At 43.8% G+C, this 26,800-nt stretch overlaps 1 protein-coding gene across 39 annotated transcripts in view; it reads right to left on the reverse strand.

Annotated features, from left to right (window-relative positions):
- ABLIM1 (actin binding LIM protein 1) overlaps window positions 1-26,800 on the reverse strand; it is a 348,912-nt gene that overhangs the window by 38,899 nt on the left and 283,213 nt on the right. For 25 of the 39 annotated variants that reach the window (XM_021073372.1, XM_021073364.1, XM_021073382.1 and 22 more), the window contains 2 exons: window positions 17,453-17,540; window positions 12,779-12,837 (listed from right to left, as the gene is read on the reverse strand). In XM_021073372.1, coding sequence (XP_020929031.1) covers window positions 12,779-12,837; window positions 17,453-17,540 — 147 coding nt within the window. Of the gene's footprint in view, window positions 1-9,658; window positions 9,743-12,778; window positions 12,838-17,452; window positions 17,541-26,800 lie in introns of all 39 variants that reach the window. The other 14 variants (XM_013983755.2, XM_013983756.2, XM_021073368.1 and 11 more) reach the window with 1 other exon arrangement.

Genomic DNA, 26,800 nt, shown 5'->3' on the forward strand with positions numbered 1-26,800 from the left:
CGCTGAGCCAGAACAGGAACTCCTTCAGTGCTGTTTCTATTGATGTTTTGGTACCTTGAATGTGAGTGTAACTGAGCCCTCCAAAAACTCTCCTAGAAACAAGGGTTTGCATTGCTAAGTAACTGACATCTGAAACAATGAAAGCAAACCTGCGGGGTCAATGCGAGGCAGGCAGTGATTAGACTTGTTGCGATAGTAAGAAGTCACTGGAGGGGTGTGATTGGTTGTCCTCACCAGCTGTGTAAGGGGTCGGAGAAATCATTGGGCACAAGTGGAAGTGTACGAGGCTCGACACTTCTGGGCCTCCTCTCCCAGACCTGCCACGTACTAGTGCCTTCCTCCCAGAGTGACAATTTTCCAATCACAGGCATATCTCACTAGGAGAAAACTCCCCAAATCTGAGTATGTTCAAGAAGGAAGGATTCACACAATAGCATTATTCACAAAGCCCCACTCCTGAATCCATGTCCCGATCAAAACACAGAAGTGTTGAGAACTATGTCTAGATACTCATGTCGCAACAGAAGAAAGGGTGGGAGAAAAAACTGTAACTGCAATGTATACATCTAAGGATAACCTGACCCCCTTGCTGTACAGTGGGAAAATAATAAAAAAAAAAAAAACAAAAAAAAAACATAGAAGTGACACCACCACAATGTGGCTCTCCATAACAGAGGCCATCCTTTCAGAAAGCTAAGCTTGTAACCATCTCTGAGGGATAATTCTTAATTACAGGCAGTCCTTCAGCTGCCAGTGGCCAGGATCTCGTGTTTTCCACATTCAATATAAAAGCAAAACCTCTTCTGTACAACACAAGAATATTAACAAAAGCGAATGTTTATTGCTCACTTACTATGTGGCAGGACCTGTGCCAAGCACTTCCCAGGCATGATTTCATTGATTGATTGATTGATTTTTACTTTTTATTTTTTTATTTTTTGTATTTTTAGGGCTGCAGCTATAGCCAATGGAGGTTCCCAGGCTAGGGGTCCCATTGGAGCTGTACCACGGACCTGTGCCACAGCCACAGCAATGCCAGATCTGAGCTGAATCTGCCACTTACATCACAACTCAAGGCAATACTGGACCCTTGACCCACTGAGTAAGGCCAGGGATTGAACCTGCATCCTCATGGATACTAGTCAGGTTCATTAACTACTGAGCCACGATGGGAACTCCTGGCATGATCTCATTTAATTTTCTCAATAATCTCATGAAGAAGGAATTGCTAACATCCTTATTTTTAATTTTAATTTTTTTTATGGCTGCACCCAAGGCACATGGAATTTCCTGGGCCGGGAATTGAATCTGAGCTGCAGCTGTCACCTACACTACAGCTGAGGCAACGGCAGACCCCCTCTCACCAGACTAGGGATTGAATCCATGTCGCTGCAGCCACCCGAGCCACTGCAGTCAGATTCTTAACGCTCTGCACCACAGCGGGAGCTCCCCTATTTTATGGATGAGGGAAAAGTCACACACAGGGAGGCAAATGTCAGGGTTTGAAGTCAGTCATGCAGAGGCAGAACCCTAAGCGCTTAACCCCTGTGCTAAATTTTGGCTCATGTTGTAAGGCAGGTGTAACCATGTATTTCTCATCAACGTGGCTTTGGGACAAATGAGGTGAAAGTAAAAGAAAAATATTGAGATGAACTAGCAGAAGAGTATCTGCTCAGTGAAAATGTTTTTACTGCCACTAGCTTAGAAGAAGCCTGGACCACCAGCTTAGTGTTGGGTGGGGCGGGAGAGGGGGCACCCCAGGACAGTCAGATGTCTTCAGTTGCTGGAGTTGCCATGGCAAAGGATTGTTTTCATTAACAAGCAGCGTAGATGCTGTGTGAGAAGCTCAAGTGCACACTGAGCTGCGGGGTCTCTCCCAGGTTACTCATCCTTATTTTATCTATTTTTTTGGCTGTGCCCATGGCGTATGGAAGTTCCCAGGCCAGGGATCAAACCCGGGCCATGGCAGTGGCCTGAGCTGCAGCAGAGATGACACCAGATTCTTAACCTGCTGGGCCACAGGGGAGCTCCTATGCATCCTTATTTTGGCCAAATGTGGGTCAGGGATCTTTCTGTCTTTCCTGTGACCATGCACCTGGGGGTGGCTCAAGTGCTTCATTCTCTCGTGTGCTGTGCACGCCGGTAGGAACACAGCTGGGGACAAACATGAGCACAGGTCAGGACAGGGTCCCCATAACTCCCCTCTGAGATGGAGAACTCCACGGAAGGAAGGGTGTCTGGATGAAGCAGCCAGGCCCCATTTAGTCTCTTGGCCTTCCTTCTTCACAGGAAGTATCCTCTGAGTGACACAGGCTCTCTCTGAAGCTTATGTCTTGTTCCTTTACATTATTAATCTTGCGGAGCTCAAGGTTTTAAGAGTCAGCCGACAATCTGAATTCTCGTCAAATTCCATTCGATTCTTCCAAGGTTTTCAGACCTGAATCATCTCCAACTTGCATGCAACTCTCCTGGGTTCTCTGAGTCCAAAATAAAGATTTAAGAGTTTCATAGTCAGTTTTTAAGAGTTTCATAGTCAGGTTTTTTTTGTTGTTGTTGTTCTTTTTGCTTGTTTTCTGCTGTGCTGTGCAGCAGCTTGATGTGAGATCTCAGTTCTTGGAGCAGGGATTGAACCTGGGCTGCAGCAGCAAAAACACCAAATCCTAACTACTAGACCATCAGGGAACTCCCCATAGTCAGTTTTCGAAGTCAGTCTGATGTTCACCAAATCTACCGCAGCTCTGGCTCCTCCTGTTAGAGAGAGATCGCCCTGCCACATGCCTGTTCAGACTATTTAGCATATTAGGCAAATGCTCCAGACGGCTCTTGGAGACTCAGAATCTGCTCTTTCCTTCCTGCATCTGCCCCTGTTTGCTTCTGCTTCCTTCTGACCTCCTAACCTTACCATAAACTTGACTTCCGCTAAACTTTACTTTGACAGGCATTCTTGCTTGCCTATTTTCTTACACTGGTCCTTAACTTGTATTACTGTTGAAAATGATAAAACACGACTCTGTATGGTAAAATCTGGTGGGGTTGAAAGGCTGGCTTTGGACTCAAATACCTTGGTTCACACACCGGCTCTCCTGGCTGGGGGACATTATCTGAGTACTTTTTCTTTCCTTCTCTCTCTCTCTCTCTCTCATTTTTTCCCCTTGGGTTTCGCCTTCCCTACTCATAGAATAGAGGACAGGGGACTAACACCACCCACTTTCTCGGGAGAAAGGAGTCAATGCATATAGAAGCTTCAAGCACCTTGCCTGGCACGTGGCAGAGACCCTTGGCCTTAGACTGGAGTTCTTAGCCGGTTCATCGCAAATAATGAAGGACAGCACTGCCTCAGCCTTGCTCCTCATGCTAGGATGGTCCCTGCAGAGGTGGGCGTCACAGACCAGACTTCCCAGAGGTCTCTGCGGTGTGGAGGCTCCCATGAGAACTCAGGGATGCTCATCATCTCAGCCCCTGGAGCTGACGCAGGTCCTTCCTCTTCTTGAGAACGCCGTGAAGTGCTTCTGCATCCTCCCAAGATGGTGACCTCCTGCTTCTATCTGGGCTCCAGTTACAAAGGCCCTGCCGTGATGGATGGTGAAGAGCTCGCACAGGCCTGACTCACCTGCCAGGACGGTTCCCGGTTGCTGCCTTGTGAACCGTGCTCAAAGCCCAGTTGGTACCCAGGGCCTGCCCGCTTTGTGCCCTAGTCCCCAAAGGCTCCCAAAGTGTATTTGCTCCACCGACAGAGGTGAGAGGTGTCTCCCGTATGAAGATAATAAAGTTAATTCTAAAAACTGGACTATTGCTTTTGGAGTTTTCATTTTAAATATTTATAAATTTACATTTCAATTTTAAACATCTAGAGTTCTAACCATGTGGAGTTTTATTTTTTATGTGTTTTAAGTGTTAATTTTTTTGAAAAAAGCTATTATATTTAGAATGGGTAAGCAATGAGGTCCTACTGTATAGCATAGGGAATTAGATCCAATCTCTTGGGATAGACCACGATGGAAGATAATATAAGAAAAGGAATGTATAGGAGATCCCACTGTGGCTGAGTGGATTAAGGACCCAACACTGTCTCTGTGAGGATGTGGGTTTGATCCCTGGCCTGGCTCAGTGGGTTAAGAATCCGGCATTGCTATAAGGTATGGCATAGGTTGCAGATGGGCTTGGATCTGGTGTTGCTGTGGCTGTGAAACAGATGTACAGTTACGACTCCAATTTGATCCCTAGCCTGGGAACTTCCATTTGCCACAGGTGTGGCTGTTTAAAAAGAAAAAAAGAAAGAAAAGAAAAAGAATGTATATATGTACGACTGGATCATTTTACTATGTAGCAGAAATTGACACAACATTGTAAATCAACCATACTTCAATTTTTTTAATGTAAAAACAATTTTTTACATTAAAAAAATCCTAATACTACATTTTATGACAAAAGACATTTCAATGGTTCAAGACCTAAAGTGAAAATGCAATCTAAGAGTTTTTTTTTTTTTTTTTGGCTGTGCCCCTGGCATACAGAAGTTCCCAGGCTGGGATCAAACCTGTCCCACAGCAGCAATCTGAGCCACTGCAGCGACAATGCCAGATCCTTAACCTGCTAAGCCACCAGGGAACCCTGTGAGAAGTATTTTAAAATAAGAAAGCACATAAACATGCTGAATTTTAAATTAACATCCTGTTTATTACTAAAAGAACCCCTTTTTTTCTTCTAGCTCTATTTTTCCTCCTAATTAATACTGACTTGCTGAAGGTCTCTGATGGCCTTCATCTTCAAAAGGCACAGAGCTGTCTTCCAACAGAGCAGCTCACATCCACACCCTCAATTTAAAACTCATCGCAACCTCAAAAGCAACAACTTAGTGACATGTTTTTCCTCTTTTAAGTCTCCCTGACAGTTACTTCTCGACCATTAATTCCAGTGTCACTGTTTGGGCTGTGTAATCCATACTTACACATGATCTTTATACGCAATTATTTAACCGAAATGGCTATTTCAATGCATTCAGATATCCAAGTTAACAACAGTGATTCACTGCTTTAAATTAATAACCCAAATGTGTCAATAGCCTTTGTTTCTAGAGTTCTCCATAAGAGTTATGATAAGCACGATTACCCTCCTGCCTGTATTATAAATGAATTTCAAATTTCTATCCCCAAAGGTATGTCCAGATCTGATCTACAGAGAAAAAGAAAACAAAGATTGTGATTAAGCTGTTGCAGCCAAGCAGTGTCCTTACTCTCCTTTAATCACTTTTTCCTTCATGTCTTAGAGACAAAAACAACTTGAAGGCACAGCTGGAAAAATTCAGTTCTTTCTTTTGATGCCATCTTTCGGGGGCACGGGGAGAGATGGCAAAAGCAAGGCAGATATAGGAAGGATGATAGATTGGCTGTGCTCTTTCAAAGCATTTTGCCAGCAAGATCAGGCAAATAATTTCACCCTTATTTTGGCAACACGAGCAAAGGATCCTTCAGAAAGAACCTTCTAGCTGCATGCGGCAGTTCTCACTGAATCTCTCTTCGCCACATTTATTGCTCCAGCACGCATTCACGTACTTACTTTCGATTTCAGAAAGACTTTTACTTTCCTCAGAGGAAAAAAAAAAATAAGTCAACAAGGAAGTCTTACCAGGAGACTAGGAGTTCATTCCAACAGGAAAGAGGAAAAGAATGGCGTTTGATCCTACTAGCAAGTGCTTGAAAATGCACGTCTTTTTGTTTTCTGTATGAAACTAACAAAAAGCCCTCTGACTACCTTTCACTTGTTATTTTCCTATCCCTTGACTTTGACCATCTGCTCTACCATTCAGAAGGCCCAATCACAGAATGAAAATTACACCGAAGAGATCTTTTTACGTTTCTACCCCAGCTCTCACCATTCCTCAAATGCTGACCATTCAAAACACTTAGCAGAACGCTGCCCAGAGCTTCAACAGAGAAATGAAAATTTCCCCTTATTGCCAATTAGGGGTCACCATGCACCATACCTGGTTCCTTCCTCCAAGGAGGGTGCTAGAGGGTTCTCTGCCACCCCCACCCTCCCCCGTTCAGCAGGAACGAAGATGCAACAACTACGTTCACCTAGTGTGCATTTGCCCAAAGCCATGCTCTAAGAAGGGAGAATCTACAGGCAACTGGCGCCCAGAGAGGAGAGGGCTCGGGAACACCGGTGGGACAACTACTGATAGAAGGTGACTGACTGCCTTCTACGAAGGGTTGCTAAGGGGCACAGTACCTGCCTTGGGTTTTTGTTGAAGTTCACCAGACCAGTTGGTGATAACAGCTGCAGAAGAAGGGATACGTTTAAGAACTGCATGCATTGAATGCTCACTGCTCAGGCAAGAAAGGAATTCCTCTTGGGAAAAGAAATTTGCCTGGGGGAGAGGGAGGGAGTGGGAGGGATCTGGAGCTTGGGGTTATGGGATACAGCTAGGAACGGATTTACAATGAGATCCTGCTGAGTAGCCTTGAGAACTAGGTCTAGATACTTATATTGCAACAGAACAAAGGGTGGGAAAAAAAATGTATACATGTAAGTGTATCTTGGCCCCCATGCTGTATTTTCCCCCATGCGGAAAAATAAATCAATTAATTAAAAAAAAAAAAGAAATCTGTGTTTGCAAGGAAGTGGGAGGGGCTCACTGGCACACGTCCAGTTCTCTGGAGACAGTCACACAACTGCCACCAGCCTTTACCATGGCCAAGAGGCCTCACTGTTTTTCGCAGGATAAATCTTAACACCTGTACCTTCTGATGAATTGTAAAGACACACCCAAAAGAGTAACATATCCAAACAGAGTGAAAGCTGGGACTAAAGCAGCAGGGAAGGTAGTAACAAAAATAAAACAATAACCAACAATGTTATTTCCTAGTTCTAGACATACTTAAAACCTCTAATTAGCTCCCTTGTAGACATATACACACAGTGTCTGTTTGGTATATTACAGTTTGCAAGTGCACATGTTATAATCTAGTGAATGTTAGTTTCAGAGGAAAAAAATCTCATGCCCGTTTTGGATGGCTGCCATTCATGCTTTTGCCTCCAAAGGCACAGCAGAGAAGCCCCTTTTTAAAACAAAAGCAAGCGATCCACTCCAGATTATTATAAACTCGGTCCTAGGAATACCGTGTGCTTTGCTTATAGTGAATTACAACAGGAATTACAAAGGCTCCGTACCAATTTTTACCGATAGACAAAAGGTACTATTCCTGTAAAATCCTGGAATAGGTTTTTCTTAGGTAATTCTATTTTCCCCATTTTCTTTTACCTGTAATTTAGCAAGAGGAAGGAAGGGGCAATTTCAGGATATAAATAATTAAAAGACTTTCCTCTTATCAATTTGACTTTCCTCCACAATAAAACCAGGCTTATTTCTGGGACGTAGAAGGCTGAATGTCCCTGCAAGGAGTACTGTTTATCTAACAACTAAAGGTGCTTGAAATTATCTGGTGAAATAAACTGCTGTGCAATCCACAGTATTTATAAGATCAAAACATCCGGGTGGCTTGAGAATGCTTTGGTGTTTTCAGGCTTTTCAAAGGTCCTGGTGAGCTGTCTTCAATGGCCAATGCGTGAAGCAAGACCCTGTCAAATAGCTCATTTTCTCTGCCAGGTCTCAAGCTGTTTATCCCTTTCTGCGATGGGGCTACAGGTGACTTTACTGATATTTAACGCTGGATAATGGGGATCAGATCTCCCTTTCAAATAGCAGGACAGGAAGAGAGAAGTTTTTAAAAAGAGACCTCTCTCCCTCTTTTTCTCCCCCCCCTCCTTTTCTCGCTCTCGCTCTCGCTCTCGCTCGCTCTTTCTTTCTCTCTCCTCCAGCCCACCACCTCTCAAGATGCTCCAAGGCTCTTAACGGTCTGGAGCAAATGAAAAAATTTCACACTTGGTGGTATTTTTCTTCAAGTCATGAAAATGAACCACTTGGTGATAGCCTCGAGCTAACAAAATAGGACACTGCTGGAGTCATAAAGTATACTTTCGGGGAAAAAACCCTAAAAGCTATTGCAAAAGCAACTTCCTGCCAAGTAGGTACTGATTCTGAGCTCTGAGGATGAACTCTGGCTGTTCCTCTGGATTCACGATACCGTATCAGTTTGCTGTACATGGATTCTGGCCCTGGAGCTAAAGCTTTGAGATAGACCAAGGTTACACAATGAATACACACTGAACTGAATGTAAGGCAGCATCCGGGGCCAAGGCCAGGCATCCAGGGCCTAGAATCTGAAGTTTGTCTTGCTGCTGGCATAGCCATCAGCTGACTTCATTCTATAGATAAAGTTGGCGGGGGCGCAGGGGGGCGGGGTGTCTAAAAGAGTGTTTTCCACTCTCAAACTCTATACTTCCATCTTTCAAGGCCTTTAAAGAAAGAAGATGAAGTTTGAATCAAAGTAGATCCAAACCAAAACTCTTCTGGGCCGCAGTGTCGTTCCAGAAAGCACAGCAAACTGGTGTGTAGGCACAAAGCCCAGACAAAAGGGCTGTGTTGCAACCCTGGGTTGTCAGCAGGGCTACAAGATGGGCTTCATCTGGATGAAGACGGGATGGGGAAAGACACTTGTGATTTAACAGGCTGAGGTTTCAACGGGCTCTAAGAGATCCTGAAGGAAGGTCAAGTGTGTGCAGGGGATGCGGCCTCCTGCCTTGCTGCCATCTGGAGAGCTGGATGGCTACCCTCCCTGCTTCGGAGGAGCCTCTGGGCAGGCGCGGTGCCCTTACACACCAGCCCTGCCTCAGACACCACCAGGCTTAGCCCGTGTTTCATGCCGTCCTCCTTTTGTCTTCCCAGGTTTCTCTCTCACTCTCTCTTTGGAGGATCGTGGAAAGACCACACGTTATGGGCTCACAGAGACCTGAGTTCCAAGACCTAAGTTCCAATCCCAGCTCTTCCACTTACCGTTGGAATAGCTCTGGGGAAGTTAGTTAACTAGGATGGGTCTCGGTCTCTCCATCTGTGAGATGGGGATAAGGAGAGCCACCTGGCGGGGATTCGTAGGGAGACCTGGCGAGAGTGGGTGGCAGCCCCCCCCGCCTCTGCCGAGCAGGTGCCTAGTCTAATTTGTTTCCTTTTCCACGACCCTCGTCCTTCCTTGAACCAACCCTCTCCCTCCCTGAGCACCGCTTTCCCCCTGCTCTGTGCTTCTGCCCCTCTCTTCACCATGCCAGCCCCTTGTCTTGTCATCTCTAGCTGCTCATATCTCATCCAGCCTCCAAAATGCAACTCAGAGGCCAATATTTCTCGGAGGTGCCTTGAGCCCCCCTCCCTCATGGGACATTCCTGATCTTTATGACTCATATTCTGTGATACGTTTCTGCATCATTTTACAACAATGTACCTGTCTTTTCTTCCTTCCTCTACCTGGGTACCTGGCAAATATTTGTTCAAGGAACCTAATGTGGGAACACAGGACCAAAAGGGCAGCTTCTAATGTGCTCGCTGTACTGAAGACAATGCTTTAGCCACTGCTCTATGCGAAAACATCGTCCAGAGAAGAAAACAGCCAAAATCAGAATGTGAGATGCACACTGTGGGGTGAGAAGAGCATCTGCTTCTGCGGGAGCCGAGACGTTAGATGGTAAAAGCAACAGGAGAGGAGAAGCGGCAGAAGCCTGGGGTGAGGACAGCGGCCCCGAGCCTCAGCCCAGACACAGCGCCAACCTGCAGAGACGGGGACCGTCCTGTACGTCGAATCAGGCTTTTAGGATAAAAGAAATCAGATGGAGAACGATGGATGTTTGGTGGCTGCCGTGAAACATGAAAAAGGGAAGAATGAACAAGGAAAGAGCCTCAATTCAGAAACACTATCCAACAAACCCCAACCCCCTTCCCCCAGAAAACCTTCAGGGAAATTAATTTGATAGGAGCAACAAGTGACATGACTTTAGTTGACTGGGTGTGTGCACGCGCATATGTGCATTTTTGCTGTCCATGTTTTTTTATTTTTTATTTATTTAATTTTTTTTGTCTTTTTGCTATTTCTTTGGGCCGCTCCCGCAGCATATGGAGGTTCCCAGGCTAGGGGTCTAATCGGAGCTGCAGCCACCAGCCTACGCCAGAGCCACAGCAACGCGGGATCCGAGCCGCGTCTGCAACCTACACCACAGCTCACGGCAACGCCAGATCGTTAACCCACTGAGCAAGGGCAGGGACCGAACCCGCAACTTTATGGTTCCTAGTCGGATTCGTTAACCACTGCGCCACAACGGGAACTCCAGCTGTCCATGTTTAAAAGCATGGTAACTGGTCTTCAGGTTACAGTATGTTGACCTATGTTCCAATCCCCCCATCATGCTTTTCCATTTCTTTTGCCTTAGACACTCCTATATATGAGGAGTTAGAAGCCAATCAAGCCATTGTTCCTAAGAATCTGTTGTGCCCCACAAGTTCTTGAAATATTGAGAATGTGGATTACTCTTTGGGGTGGCTGAACGATTAAAACATTTTCGTTTTGCTATGGTAACTGTACTGATGTGACGCCCAGGGAAAGGCCTGGCAATCTTGGCTCAGGGCTGTGATCTGTAGACACACCCTTAGGAGAGCACAGGATCCTTCCCCCTCTTCAAAATCTGTCCTCTTTTAAATCCCACCAACGTCAGAGCTTCTTCCCCTTGGAGATGCATGGCCGGCTGTACTGCAGGGTGAGTAAGCCAAGGGCTGCCTTGACCTCCCAAGTGGTGAATGTTGGCTTTAGGAGAAGAGCTCTGGAATTCTCTGGAAAAGTTTCACCAAAGGAAGGAAAAAAGCAAAACAAAACAATAGCTCCTCTTGGCCAGAATGAGTGGAAGCAATTCACTCGCTGTTTTCATAAACTTATCCAAAGAGTTCCATCAAGATGTGATCAAGAGGGTTAATTTTTTCTTATCATTTTAGTAATACATTCTGCAAATGCAAGCAATCCTTCCAGAGAAGAGATGCATTCCATTCAGTCTGGCCTCGTTAGCATTCCTCTCTTAACGTCTCCCCAAAGACTTCATCGGGGATGGAGTAAAAATGATTATTCACTGTAAAGGCCTCACTGTAAAGATAGTGCAAACCACAAGCTGCTCGGGTGGTTTGGGGGGCAGCATCCACAAGTGATGCTGTGAATTTTATATTCTTATAATAAAAGTGGCAGTAAGTACTATCTTTGATGTCCTGGTATTTTAGAATGATAACCCATTTTCAAAGCATCCATGGGTCCTCAAGACTCCCAGGGTCTGGGGGCTGTTCCAGTGTGTACCTGCCTCACTGATGGACTGGAGGGTGAAGACACATGCTCAAGTTGAAGGTTTATTTTGAAACGGGGGTCAAATCATCCGAATATAGGTGGACAAATTCCTCTCCAGTTTTTCTGGTCTTTACTCAATTATTTTGAGAAAAAAGTAATTATTTTCCCCCTCCACTTAAAAGTAGAATCATCACATCATTCACATCAGCGGTGAATTCTAAGATAATCACTTTCATTCAGGGTCACAGGCAAGGGACAAGTCTCCAAGTTATTCAACTGGCAAAATATCTCCCATCTGATCTTACAGATGCCAGTTGAAATGGAAAAAAAAAAGAAGAAGAAAAGAAAAAAAGCAAAGGAAAAAATCTCCTGGGCACACATAGGCTTCACTGAAGAGAATAAAGGAAAGATACTGGAAAAGGAGCATAAGAGCTGGATGGCAGGCCAAAAGGTGGGGGGGGGGTCTTGCTGATAATCATTTCTCTGAAACCAAGTCACCCCTTCATAAGTGACACATTAGTGACCAGGACACATGGACATACCAACTGCGCTGCTGCTAGGGGTTACATCCATCGCTCCATATGTCTGCTCACAGTAGATTGAGAAAATATGATACCCCAGTCAAGAATCCAGCTTTGAAAATAAATTTGGGCCATTCTTTTCCCTGAGACATCAGGTTGTGTAGCCAAACTCTCGTTTTCCTAAGGGTACCACTAAGGTAGCTAAACTGAGTGCCTACGAACTAGGATCTAGTCTGATGATTGCTCTGAAAAACACTGCACAGCCCCAGTGAAAACCTAGGAACATCTGTATTAGACATAGATTATGATCATGGCCTTACAATGGTGTACAGCTCTTTGCTTTTGAAACAGATAAAACCTTGTCCCCTGGAGGTGATCTGAGAATTGAGTAAGACCGGGAGGAGGCTTTAGATGTGAGAGATTAAAGAGGGTCTATCCCTTGGCCCATATGCTCAGTGTTCTGGGGAGTTACGGCATTTTGATGCCACCGAAGGGTTCAGTTACAAAGGCAATCAAGAACACCTGTTCACATTGACATGTCTGGGTTCATCGTGACTCCCCCAAAGGTTTTCTCTGACAATTCATTAGCTTGTGCAGATGGAGGCCGCTTGGTGCATTTGGATTGGAGAAGCCAGTCGAATGTAGCAAGAGCAGAGGAACGACCGCAGGGAGCAATGGGTTGAGATGGGACACTACGGACTAAGCACCAAAAAAACCCAGTGAGGAGGTCCCCAGATGCTGGACCTAGAACTTGATGAAATACGTTTTTCACATCTGTAAGGTCTGCCTTTTCCCTTGAATGTTTTCCTAAGAACCTGACTCACGAGGCCAGGCTTATTGTGTCCAATACACGCATTTGGAACAAAAACCACGATCGGTTTGATGTAGGAGGGAACCTCCTTTCCTGGCCAAAGGCCTTTCCACTGGGTCTGCTATAGAGAAAAAAGAGTCACAAAAAGTCATTCCACCCCAAACTCCAGCGTCAAGAATCAGTGATAACGCAAAAGCCATCAAGTGCGCCTGGCATCTCGGCTCTAAGGCCTTCCTTACCCGCAGCTTTTCCTCCGTTTTGGTGGACTGCTTACAGTCGGGATGCCAAACGGTAGAACCTGGAAAGAGAATGCATGGCTGAGAATAAAGGAAATGGAAAGACGCCACCGTCCTACCAGACAGAACATCTGAGCATGGCCCTGTGCCCAGGTGACGCATGATAACTCAAACTTCAGGTGAGCTTTCCTCATCTAGTCTGAGCTTGTTCTTATAAAAGTCATAACCCGGAGCACTCGCTATGGCTCAGTGGGTTAAGAACCTGACTAGCATCCATGAGGAAGCAAGTTCGATACCTGACCTCGCTCAGTGGGTTAAAGATTCAGTGTTGCCACAAACTCAGGTGTAAATCACAGATGTGGCTTGGATCCCGCATTGCTGTGGTTACGCTGTAGGCCAGCAGCTCAGCTCCAATTCAACCCCTGGCCTGGGAACTTCCATATGCTTCAGGCGTGGCCCTAAAACAAGAAAAAGAGAAGAAAAAAAAAAAAAAAAAAGATAGAGAAAAAAATCCTAATCCACAGAAACCACTCATTGGGCACAAGAGTGTTTTGATATAAGAGATATTTAGGTCTTGACTGGGTGTTGATTTTTTTTTTTAAAACCATATTATTATCCTTGAAAAGTCATGTCTGTGTGCTTACCAACAGCTGCATTTAATTTCAGAAATATAAGCCATAAGCCATGTTTATATAACATCAAAACAATCAAGCAATTCAGATGAGGGAAGTAAAGTCAAACCAGATCATTTATATCCAGAAGCAAAACTCACTGAATTTTTTGTTGATCCGATTATATCAGTTCTCTACACAAGATACAGGAAATCAATCCAACTAGCAGAAAGGTCAAAAGTTACACTACAAATCCTTAAGTTTCCTTTAACTTTGAATCTTTTAATTAACTTTATTTTTTAATTTTCGGGGGTTTAATAGGGATGCACCTGGGGCATATGGAGTTCCCAGGCTAGGAGATGAATCGGAGTTGTAGCTGCCAGCTGACACCACAGCCACAGCAGCTCGAGATCTGAGCTGCATCCGTGACCTATACCACAGCTCATGGCAATGCCGGATTCCCGACCCATTAAGCAAGGCAAGGGATCAAACCCACATCCTCATGGATATTAGTCGGATTCGTTACTGCTGAGCCGCAATGGGAACTTCCTAATTAACTTTTAAAAGTCTTCATTTTTATTTGATTACTATTTTTTATTTCCCCGATACATTATTTTTTTCCCCCTGATACATTATTTTTTTTTCCCCTACTATACAGCATTCTCAAGAATTGATCACATACTGCGGCACAAAGCGAACCTCAACAAATTTAAGAGTTTCGAAATTATTTCAAGTCTTCACTTTTAAACTAGGGAAGTTACTACTTAAGTGTCATTTCTGTTCCTGGGTTAATATCTCACTTTCTAAGAGTATAAAGCACAGTCCTAGATGGTACCAGTACCACCGCAGTAAGGAACACACTTATACCCAATAGAAATCTCCTTTTTGATAAGATCCCAATGCCTGCCCATATGATTCTTTATGCCTAGAGATGCAGTGCATGTAATTTGTGGATAAGGTCCATGTGTAAGTCCTATGTCCATGTAAGGGTGTGTTCAAATGTGGGGATGGGCAGAAGAACCCGAGGGGCACTTAAGAAGACCTAGCGAAGAAAGTCACCAAGTTGACAGCAGTCAGTAGATGACAGAAATTTAATAAGGGTTTCAGCATGAATATGAGACATCCTATTTCATTGTTGAAATCTTTATCTCCTCAAGCAGCAATCTGTGTGTCCTTGAAAAGCTATCAAATTAAAATAACTCTTGAATTATTTTATACCACTGAGCTAAAACACTTAAAGTAATGACAGGGAAAGAAAACAGCACTTTATAGGAGAATAATATTTTAATCCCTATTTAACAGTCATTTCTATTTCACTCAACCCCCAGTCCCTGCACCAAAAAAATAAATAAATAAATAAATAAATCAAATGAACAAAAGCTATGGACACAGGGTTTGTTCAGCACTGGTATTTACTCTGAGGCTTGCTACAAAGCACAGGAAATCCTCTTAATGTGGGGAGCCTGAGGCTGAGGGTCAGGGCGGGGGCCAGGAGCAGTGTCTGTGGAGGTTCCACCGAGCATGCGTCCTGGTCCAGAGTCCAGGGCAGGCACACGGCATCACACGGTTCTCCCAAGGTCAGACCCTCGGAGACCAAGAGCCTCAAAGAACATCGGATGCTGGGGAAGATGAAACCGCTCATCCTTCAAGGATGTGCTGAGAAGGCAGGCAGAAAACATGGAAGCCCATCTCCCGAAGAGCTTTGTGACAATCCTGGAATTCTGAACACAGTCCCTCTTAACAGAGAGTTGTGTATTTGTGATATGAATGTGCTGTCACCTGTGCATAGCCTGAAATCACTGTATTTGGCTTCCTGCTCCATGAAAAAGTCCAAGGCTGCACCCAGAGCCCTGAGTCTCAATTTTTAGCCTTCTGTCACCAAGGGGTGACATGCACTCTTGGGTCTTTGGCTACAGGTGCTGTAACGGAAACACTCAAATTTAAAACAGAGCCTGGAGACCATCTGAAAGATAAATCTGTTCTGTGCTGAAAATGTAAAGTGACACCTGCCTATTGCTCCCAAGGATTCTAGCCTTTCCCTGGAGAAATGTGTCATATCAAGGCCACCTGGGGCCTTGGATTTGGTGCTTGTCACTTGCCTTTATCGGGTCCTTTAAAATTCAGGGATATTTCAGACTCAGAAAACAAACTTATGGTTACCAAAGTGGGGGGAAAAAATAGGAGTCTGAATTAACATATACACACTACTATATATAAAATAGATAATCAGTGAGGACCTACTGTATAGCACAGGGAATGCTACTCAATATTCTGTAATAACCTACACAGGAAAATGATCTGAAAAATAATAGATATGTGTATAACTGAATCACTTTGCTGAACACCTGAAACTAACATCATTACATCATGAATCAACTATACTCCAATATAAAATGAAACATTTTTTAAAATAAAAAATATAATTGGGTGGTACTTTTAATTATAATTTTTCAGAGACTGCATTTGAAAGCTAAGAGGATGTTTGGGTTGTCCATTTCTCATCCAGCTAGCGTTTTTAAGGGGAGAGGAGCCAAAGCTTTGCTCTAATACTCAAGAACAATTTCCAGAGACTCTTCTTCGTTGCCTAAAAACAAAACCGAGAGTCGAGCAAACCATTCATTAAAACTACACACAGTGTTATGTGCAGAGAGAGATGAAGAAATGACACGCAAAGGCTGATGAGACCCAGTAATTAGCAAAACTCAACAAGCAATAGCTCTTACAGTTCTTGCTAATTTTACTGATAAGCCCTTGTCTATTTAATGACTCTTTTTCCTGCTAAAAATAGTAAAATGCTTGCACAGATGGTGCTGTGTGACTGGAGGAGATTCCTCCCCAAAAGTGCTCTAAGAAGCTTCAGAATTTTAGAGATGAAAACTAATCAGAGTTGTTTTCATTAAAAAACACCAAATTTGGGATGAGTTATTACATTTAGAAGGGATGGGCAATGAGGTCCTGCTGGACCTGAGGGAACTCTATCCAATCACTTTTTTTTTTTTTTTTTTTTTGCTATTTCTTTGGGCCGCTCCCGCGGCATATGGAGGTTCCCAGGCTAGGGGTCTAATCGGAGCTGTAGCTGCTGGCCTATGCCAGAGCCACAGCAATGCGGGATCTGAGCCACGTCTGCAACCTACACCACAGCTCAAGGCAATGCCGGATCCTTAACCCACTGAGCGAGGCCAGGGACCGAACCCGCAACCTCATGGTTCCTAGTTGGATTTGTTAACCACTGCGCCACGACGGGAACTCCTATCTAATCACTTTTGATAGAACATGGTAGAAGATCATATGAGAAGGAGAATATACACATATGTATACCTGGAACACTTTGCTGTACGGCAGAAATGAACAGAACATTGTAAATCAACTCTAATAAAAAATTAAAACAGAAAAAACAAACAAACAAAACACCGAATGGCCCTCTGATAATGAGCACTTTCTTGGCACCAGAAACTTCTCAATTTCTCTTTCAGGGACTTTGGGTGTGTTCTCTCTCACTCTCTGTCCTCTTTGTCCCAACATGACAGCTATGTCATCTGCACGGGATGAAGTACATTTGTGATGCAATTCACCAAATATGAGATTTTCTTCTTTCTGAAAGCCTGGACAAGGACAGCCGGGAAGGGCCCCCCCCCCCAAATCCTTGTTCGAGGATAGTGAAATGAAAGAAAACCAAGTAGCCATCCAAAGCGTAGCATTTCTAAAAATGCTTCTCCTCTTCTGATCTTTTCTTCCCCAAGCGTACTCCTGGGGGTTGGGTGGAGGTTGGTAGTGGGAGGAGGCATAGCTGATCTTCACTCTTGCCTTATCTCCAAAGCATCAAACATCAAGTCCAATTCATTCATTCCAGAAGCAACACATTTGTTAACAGCCTCGGGGGCTCACTGCCAGCACGTCAACTGCCTGGCTGATTAATACTAATGGATGAGGTAACATTTGGCTATACGCATTTTGGATCTGGGTAACCTTACAGCTAATGAAATGCCTCCTTCTCTCAAAACAAACATAGCAAAGTTTTCTTGCCCTAGGTAGGGAGAACATAACTGGGTCCTTGGGTCCATCTTACCTTGAAGATACATTTCCTCTCCTTCTGTGAACATCTGGTTGCACCTGCTGCATCGTGCACAGCTAGGATGGTAATGTTTGTCACCTGCCTGCAAGAGAAGAGGAAGGAAATATTTAATCTACTTCTGGTCATGGCGGCCAGCCTCTTTTCTGGACATGAAAATTTGGAGGAAAAGAAAGGAAGCTAAGGCAGGAAAAATAATTGTGCAATGGACCAAACTTTCTATACCAATTGCCCTAAAAGCTGAAGCAGACCCCACTGGATCTGGAAGGGGCTCAAATACCAGCTACCCATGCCTGCTGTGCAAGGGTGTCTTGCCTCTTGGGGTTTCTGGGATCCAGCTGTCTCTCAGCTTGGGCTCTCCTGGATGGTTGCCACATGCCTAAGATGAGTCCATTCCATCTCCCAAAAAGCCCACCTCAAAACTATTAACACCCAAATTAAGGTTGGAGGCCAACTGGTTTGTACTAAAGCAATAAAAAGAAAGGATCCTATTTATCGGTCTTGCTTTCCTAGCTAAACAGTCTGAAAATAATAAAAATCTCCCCAACTTACATCAAGATGAGAAAAACCATACTGAAAGACATCATCCACCACTTTTGATCTCAGAAGGAGCCCTAATTTTCTTCTCTGCTGCTGAGAATAATCTTTTGCCAAAGCCTCGTTTTAATTGTTTTCTGAAGAAGGCGTTTTACTGAGGTGGCCCTGCATTACGCATGGGCCTTTTGCATTCATAAATGTGACAGATGCCATCATAGCAGGTGTGGATTTTCCCAAAGCAAAATGTCACTGGACACAGGGACAATTCTCTAGACAGGTGCCGAATCACATTAGAGTCACGCTCCAAATGCACGCCTGACAAAACCAAATCCTTTCGTTCACGGCTTAGCAAAAACTCTCACCCCCTAAAAATGATCAAATGTACTCTGCAATTAAATCATTTCATCAATCAACCGTGAAAACATTTCTGTTGCATTAACTGTGTGCAAGGCAGCGCTGAGAGCCTAGGGCTGGAAGCAGCTGCACCCTGTGCCTGTGTGAAATCTCAGTAGGAAATCAGAGGTCAGGTGGTGACTCCTTCCTCACACGCTCCTGTAGAAACTGAGAAGCCACGTAGCCGCTAGAGTGTGAGAAGCTAACTGAGAGGGGAAAAAAAGCTGAAATTATTTAAAAGGAGAAGCCAGAAATGAAATCTCTCCAGGGGTGCCTGTCAGAAAATTCCAGAAGAGGAATTTTGTTCTTGTCCACACAGCATTATTTATTTATTTCTTCCTGGGGCAGAGGGGGTGGGGTGAGGGGAGTGCAGGAAATGTTAACACTGAGTAAGTAGCTCCTTGCCTTAGTCCCTCCAAGGTCCAATATGAATGAAAGAGAGAAGATACTACTCAGTTCTAAACCATGTTGGGTCAGCTGGGATGTCAGTGCTGGGAGGTCCCGGGCACGTCAGACAATCTCTGAATTCTCAAGGAAAATGTAGGGGAAAGGATTAAGGCCCCCCGACAGGCATCTGGTATAGTCTGCAGTGAAAAGCAGACTAGAAATAGAAAGGAATTTTTTTAGGCTGATAAAGTGTATCTTTCATAATTAGTGGTGCAACATTAGAAGTATTCTCCTTAAAGATAGGAATAAGGCAGAAATGTATACATCCACCAATGATTTTCTACATTGTTTCAGTGCTAGCCAACGTGATAGATCATGAAAAAGAAATAAAGACAAAAGGTGAAAAAGAAATAAGCATAAAGGTCACTAACAAAATTAGAGTTCAGTCAAGTAGCTAGGTAACAAAAAATGAATATATAAAAACTAACAATTTTCCTATTTTCTTAGCAATACAAATGAAGTCCATGTGATGGGAAAACAGAACCTCATTGATAATAGCAACAAATAAACCCTTCAACACAAGCTCTACACAAGGAAAACTGTAGAACTTAACCGATGTGCATGAAAGGCTTAAATGGAGACATGTGATAGCTGTGGATGGGAAAACAAAAAATTGTAAAAATGCCAAATTACCTAAAATGAACCTATTAAAGCAGTACCTCCTTATTCTAAAGATGCACAGGAGTTTCTTTCTTTCTTTCTTTCTTTTTTTTTTTTTGTCTTTTTGTCTTTTTGCCTTTTCTAGGGCTGCTCCCATGGCATATGGAAGTTCCCAGGCTAGGGGTCCAATCAGAGCTGTAGCCACTGGCCTACACCAGAGCCACAGCAACGGGGGATCTGAGCCGAGTCTGCGACCTACACCTCAGCTCAGGGCAACGCCGGATCCTTAACCCACTGAGCAAGGCCAGGGATCGAACCCACAACCTCATGGTTCCTAGTCAGATTCATTAACCACTGCGCCACGATGGGAACTCCTCCACAGGTGTTTCTTTTATAGAACTTGACAAGCTGATTTTATAAGTTCACATGGAAGAAAAAAATGCACAAAAATATAAAAACGGTTTTTGAAAAAGAGAGCAGCAGTGACGGGGAATTTTCCCTTTCTGATAAAAAAGTTACTTTATGACAAAAATAATTAGAGTGCTCAAATATTGGTGCAGGAACAGAAAATAAATCAGTGGAACAAAAGAGAGGAATCAGGTGCATACAGACAACAAGAGACATGATAAAGGTGGCGTTTCAAATGAGTTGAAAAAAAAGTGGATTATTCAATGGATGGTGAGAACAATGGGTCCTCCACTTAGAGAAAGATAGCCACACATTTTAGAGGAAAGATTATTATCCAGAATACATAAAGAGCATCCACAATGAAAAATAAACGGCAATATGGGCAAAAGGCTATTTCCAGAAGAAATGACTCGAAAATGACCTTCAAAATAAAGAATGAGCTCAACCTCACCAGGAATCAGGGAAACACACACACACAAGTATTTTTATTCAACAAATTGGCAAAGATAAAAAGAAGACTAATGTGAGGAAAGAGTCATTCTCACACATTGTTGGCGAGCAAAATTCTCTTTTGAAAACTATATTTATGGAAATTTAATGTGTACATACTACTCCCTGATGAACAATTCCACTCATAAAAGCCATTCTGCAGAAATTCTCACACCTGTTATTACTAAGGTATTCAGTATTGTATTACGTATAACAGCAAAGAACAAAGAAATAGAAACAACCTTAATAAGAAAGTCGTGAAATAAACTATGGACGCATAGGTAGCCATCAAAGAATGAAGGAAACGTATATGTACTTATATGGAAAGAGTTCAAACTAGTGTCATTAAGAGAAAAGAATCAAGTGCAGAGTAATGGCTGAGACACAGCTCCATAGAGTTGTAGTTAAAAGTGTGGAGATACTGGGGTAAGGCTGACTCAAGTCCAATACAGTTTTGGCACCTTGTGGTCCTGAGAAGACGACAGTCCTGCTAACCTTCAGTCCCACATCTGTACAATGGGCAGAATAACAGCATTTACCTCATGGAGCTGATGAGAGGAATGGCACACTGCCTGGCACCCTTTCATCAGTCCTATTAGTCAGGCACTATTTCTATTACTTATGCTGGCGAGGACGCACCTGTGTATGTATACTGAGCTTATCTGTGTGTCCTGCACAGAGAGAAGCTAGAGAGAATGCACCCAGTTTTCTGTGGTTCCTTGCTGGGAAGAAAGGAAGGAGCAGGGATGGGAACCTAACAATTTCCTTCATGTATTCCTATATGACTTTGATCTTTTATGAAAAGAATTCATTTTTATGCTACTGTGTGATAAGGAGGTAAAGACTAAGAGGAGAAAAGTCCATTGTCTCTTACAGTCATAACACCCAGGCTTCAATTTTTTTTTTTTTTTTTACCGCAGTCTGTATTAGAAATGCCATCTTGGGCAAATTATAAACTCTTGGAAAACTTTTATTAAAGTATAGTTGATTTACGGTGTTGTACCAATCTCTGCTGTACAGCAAAGTGATTCAGGTATATATTTACACACATCCACTCTTTTTCAGATTCTTTCCCCAGATAGATTATCACAGAATATCGCGTAGAGTTCCCTATGCTACACAGCAGGTCTCCATTGGCCAGCCATTCCAAACACCACAGGGTGCATGCGCCTGCCCTAAACCCTCAATCCATCCCACCCCCACTTTGACCTGTCCTCCCTGGTGATTTTGTTTTTAAAGTCTGTAAGTCTGTTTCTGTTCTGCAAATAACTTCATGTGTATCCTCTTTTTAGATTCCACATATAAGTGATATCCCAGGATGTTTGTCTTTCACTGTCTGACTAACTTCACTTAGCATAATAATCTCTAGGTCCATCCCTGTTGCTGCAAATGGCATTATTTCATTCTTTTTTATGGCTGAGTAATATTCCATTGTATATATGTACCACATCTTCTTTATCCATTCCTCTGTGTTGATGGACATTACAATAACTAATAACCACACAGCACCCCACTGCTATATCTACCTCACAGTGATGCTAGGGTGCACGATCAAATGACATCTTGAGAATGTTGGGATGTGCCGCATGCACTAGTATGATAATAATAATAATAGGAAAGACAGCATAATAGTCCTCCACGCAGAGGTTCCAGGGCTGTGCATAAAAAGAAGGCTTGCTAGTGCAGTTCGGGATGCTAATAAAGGGCTCTCTGCATGCCATCTTTTCTCAAGGACAGGCACAGGAGAGTAACCACGTTATGAACTGTCATTCCAAGTGGGTGGAAGATTTGTCAAAGCTTCATGCGGCAGAGTTCTGCTCTGCAAATCACAGCAAAAACACTGCTGAGAAACACTGACCATGGACTTGCTACATCCCATGGTGAATATGTCAAGAAATACAGTGAGTAGAATAAGGGCAGTTGCAGAGTCATTCAAAAGTCTTTGTGCAGCAGTGCAGGTGCAGGGGGCGGGGGGCATAGGGTCAAGTGGTCAGGCTAAGGGAGCCCCTCCTTTGCATGTGCGAACCACCTACTCGTTGTTTCACTTCTTCTTACACAGGCACCCATGACAGTTCACAGACAAGTCTTGTGCACCAGGCCAGGGAAAGTGTTGGAGCTGAAACACAGATGGGTTTATATGCAAAGTAACCATCCCCCTCAAAAAAACCCAAAACGGATGTGGCTGAATCCTAAGCATTTAAATAAGAGCCATTTTTAGAAGAAGAAAAAGAATGTTGGATCATGAGAAAAATGAGACTAAACAGTGAAATTGTCTAGTCCAGCCCTTCACTTTTTACAGATGAGGAGCACACGATTCACCGTGGAGAGGAGGCTTTCGATTGGAAACATTTAAAGCACAGTGTGGGCTTTGTTTGTGTGACAGGTGACTTCACAGGCAGTGTTACTGGGTACCTGGCCCTGGGCCCACACCCTGCAACTCCGACTCTGCCAGAACTTGAGAAGCCAGACATCCCATGAGCGCTCAGCCTAACTCTGTCACCCCCATTTTCCACCCACCTTTGTACACGGCTATTTTAGGAATTACAACCTTATTTCTTTATGTTCATATGTTCAAATTGCACAGGTTAAAAGTCACATTCTGGCAGGCGTTAAACTCTGTGGACCACAGATGATTTACTTATTTAGCTGAGTTTTATAAAAGCACTTGCATAGACATTCCAGGTGCTAAAAATTGCTTGTCTTTAATAGTGATGATTGCATCGGACTACTGTGGTCATTCTTCTTATTTTGTTAATCTCTAAACTGAAGTATAAACTTTATCATACATGTTAGTATATGGGAAATACCACCTATTATAAGGCAGGATTTGGTGCAAGGCACCAAATTTGTTGAGAAACTCATTGACCAGAAGAGCAGAAAGGAGCTTGAACTCCTTGTGGACGTGGGGTGCAGCGAAAGGGCTACAAGATTTGGAATCAGGAGATCTGGATGTCATTTCTTTATTTCTTACTCATGGGACCTCATTTATGTTACTACTTGCCCTCTCTGAGCCCCGGGCCCCTCATCTGCAAAAACTGAAGGGCTGGACTAGACAATTTCAAGTCACATTCAGCTGTAAAATTCTATGATTCCGTGTGAACTCCTACACCTCTAAAAGCTCACATGGTAGTGTTAACAGAAAAGCAATTCAGGTCGAGAAAGGACATTCCTTTTTAATTGAACGACCATACCTACGGCCTATGGACGTTTCCACGCTAGGGGTCAAATTGGAGCTGCAGCTGCCGGCCTACACCACAGCCACAGCAACACCAGATCCAAGCTGTAGGTGCAAACTACACCACAGCTCAGGGCAACACCACATCCTTAACCCACTGAATGAGGCCAGGGATCGAACCCACATCCTCATGGATACCAGTCAGGTTCTTAACTTGCTGAGCCACAATGGGAACTCTGAGAAAGGACATTCTTGATGGCAGGGAATGGAGTTTAACCAAAGACTGATAGCCAGGAGACGTTCTGATGCCCTGACTCATCCCTGTGCCAATGTAATAGGCCACAGGGACTAGGAAAGAACTATCATTACAGACCCCGTCCTTGGACAGACAATCTGCTTAGCTCCAGGATCACCAACTGTCCCTTTTCAGTCTCTCTTTACCCCCTTTCTCTTACAGTGCTTTTCTCCTGGAGGCATAGGCCCGGTGGCCCTTGAGGTCGGCCTTCAGCCATTTACAGCTTAGGCCATACTACTTCCAAAAGGCCTTGTGGATGCTTATCAGAGAAGGCCATGGTCTGAAGACAATGGAATGAAAATCTTAGAGGAAAAGAAACATCACAAGACTCTAGCCTCAGGCAAACATGTTTGTCGTGATCAGTAGATGAGGACAAAAGAGAAAATGGGCCCCAAAAGTCTCACTGGGCAAAAAAAATGGCCCCTTGCAATTGTCCCTAGAGAGGCAAGGTTTCCTGACTCTAAATTAATCATGGTCACCCTAGGCCGAGGTTTGACGGGGTCTTGTTCTGTTCCAGGCGTGGTATCAAGGACTTGGAGTGGCAGGGTCACATACAGCCCTGTGAGGTAGGTGCTATTTTACAATTTTTTTTCTGCAAGCAAAGAAATGAAAGTTCAAAGCAAATGATTTCTCTAAAGCCACCAGTGTGTCCAAAAAGCAAAGCTGGGCTATGAGTCCAGGCCGCCTGACTCCAGGCCTACTCTTGCTTACACTGACTCCAAAAAGCACTGAAAGAATTCCCCTAGGGGGACCTCAGCTCTGGAAGAGCACAACAACTTCCACACTAATTTTGCTGATGGCTGGAAATGTCTGTGTACTTGTTTCTCATTTAGACCCTTGAGAAAAGCCAAGGGTGTGTAGCACTGAGAGGTCATCGAATGAGGTCATGTTCATAGGGGAAGTTTACTACCAAGGTCTACAGTCACTTTTTTAAAGGTCGAACTTGATTCAGAGATGGTGCTCAGAATACCCAAAGAAATAAACACATTGCTTTTCCGTCCCTGAGACTCTCACAGACACAGCTCTGGTTGAGGGTGCTTTCAGACAAAGGATATTTGAGCACTTGGAGGATGGTGTGTTGGCTGAAATCAGTTTTCTAACTTGACTGCAAATAAGCAACACCCAAGAGCCTTTTCAAAACGGCTTTAAGGGCCTCAGGGTGGGGGCCAGAGATCAGCATCTTTTTTTATTTTATAAGCACTGAAACGAGTCTGTGCAGATCACCGTGAACTGGGGAAACCTGATGCTGGAGGAGGAAGCCGAAAGGAGTAGCAAGGATGTGTTGCTTACGTGGCAGGTGCATGGGTGGGGAGGGAGAAGAGGAATCTCGCTAGTTCCCTGTTTTGCTCCTGCAGAAAGGCAGGGTGGGGGCTGACTCAGCCTTCTTTCCATTTGTTGTTTCTTCCCTTGAAGTGGGAGGGGTTTCCAATGCAACTGGACCAGCTTGATCTCGAAGCTACCACCCACCTGTTTCGGGAGGTGTTTTTCCCTGATGCAGCATCCTAATCAGGTAGAATAATGAGGGTGTGCCCTGGCCCAAAGTTTGTTTCCTGGGCAAAGGTGAATAAATCATCTGCCCAGGCAGCTTTCACAAAGCCCAGAGGGCTCTACACAAGTCCAGGCAAAGCCTCGCTGCACAGAGAAGCGTATCCTGTTGCCTGCCCCACTGGCTCACCAACCCCAACCCCAACTGCAACCTCTGCTCCAAACATGGGCGCTATGTCAAGGGGTGGGGTGGCAGCTTGTCTTGCCCAGAGAAGATGCACAACACAGGGCACAGAGAAACACACCACTGCCTTCCAATGTTCTGGTTCCTTTTGACCAGTCAAAATATAAAATAATTAAAAAGGTGGAAACATTCCAGTATAAACGCATATTGGCTTTTGCAGATGGTTACTGCTTTCTCATCTCCTTCCAAGGAACTACGTGCAAAAACTTTTATGCAGGAGTGCCTGTTATGGCTCAGTGGGTTACAAACCTGACTAGTATCCATGAGCATGTAGGTTCAATCCTTGTCCTCGCTCAGTGGGTTAAGGATCCAGTGTTGCCATGAGCTGTGGTATAGGTTGCAGATGTGGCTCGGATATTGCCTTACTGTGGCTGTGGCGTAGCTCCGACTCAACCCCTAGCCTGGGAACTTCCATATGCTGCAAATGTGGCTCTAAAGAGCAAAAAACAAACAAAAAACCCAAAAAACAAAACCTTTTAAGCAGTCTTTGCAATGTAACAGTGTTAGATAAACATTATCTGTAAATATGTGCATTCCTAAAAGACCTAACCAGTCTCTTTAAATTAATCATCATATTCAGTGCAATTTCTACCAAAACCCCAGCCAGATTATTTGTACATTGACAAGCTGGTCATAAAATTTATACAGCAATGCAAAGGACCAAGAACAGTTAAAAATGATTGAAAAAGAAGAGGATAATGTTCAAGGACTTAAACTACCTGATTTCAAAACTTACTATAAAGCTACAAATAACCAAGAGTGCAGGGTATTGGCAGTGGGAGAGACACAAAGGTCAAAGGAACAGAAGACAGAGTTCCAAAATAAACTCACTCATCTATGGTCCATTGATTTTCAACAAAGTGCCAAGGCAGTTTGATGGGGAGGGGATAGTCTTTCCAAAAAGTGATGATGGGACAATTGGATAAACATGTTCAATCAAACCCCTACCTCACACCATACACAAAAACTAACTTCAAATGGACCACAGATCTACACATAAATGCTAAAACTATAAAACTCCTAGACAAAAACATACAAGAAAATCTTTGTGACCTTAGTTTAGGCAAAGATTTCTTAGATTATACAAAAAGCATAATCATCAAAGAAAAGAATGGATAAACTGGATGTTGTCAAGATGAAAACCTTTTTCTCTTCAAAAGACATCAAGAAAATGGAAAGACCTGCCACAGACTAGAAGAAATTTCTGCAAATCATAACTCTAAAAAAGGACTAGTACCTAGAATATGTAAAAAATACTACAATAATACACTA

This window comes from Sus scrofa, chromosome 14 (genome assembly GCF_000003025.6).
Source record: "Sus scrofa isolate TJ Tabasco breed Duroc chromosome 14, Sscrofa11.1, whole genome shotgun sequence".
NCBI lineage: Eukaryota > Metazoa > Chordata > Mammalia > Artiodactyla > Suidae > Sus > Sus scrofa.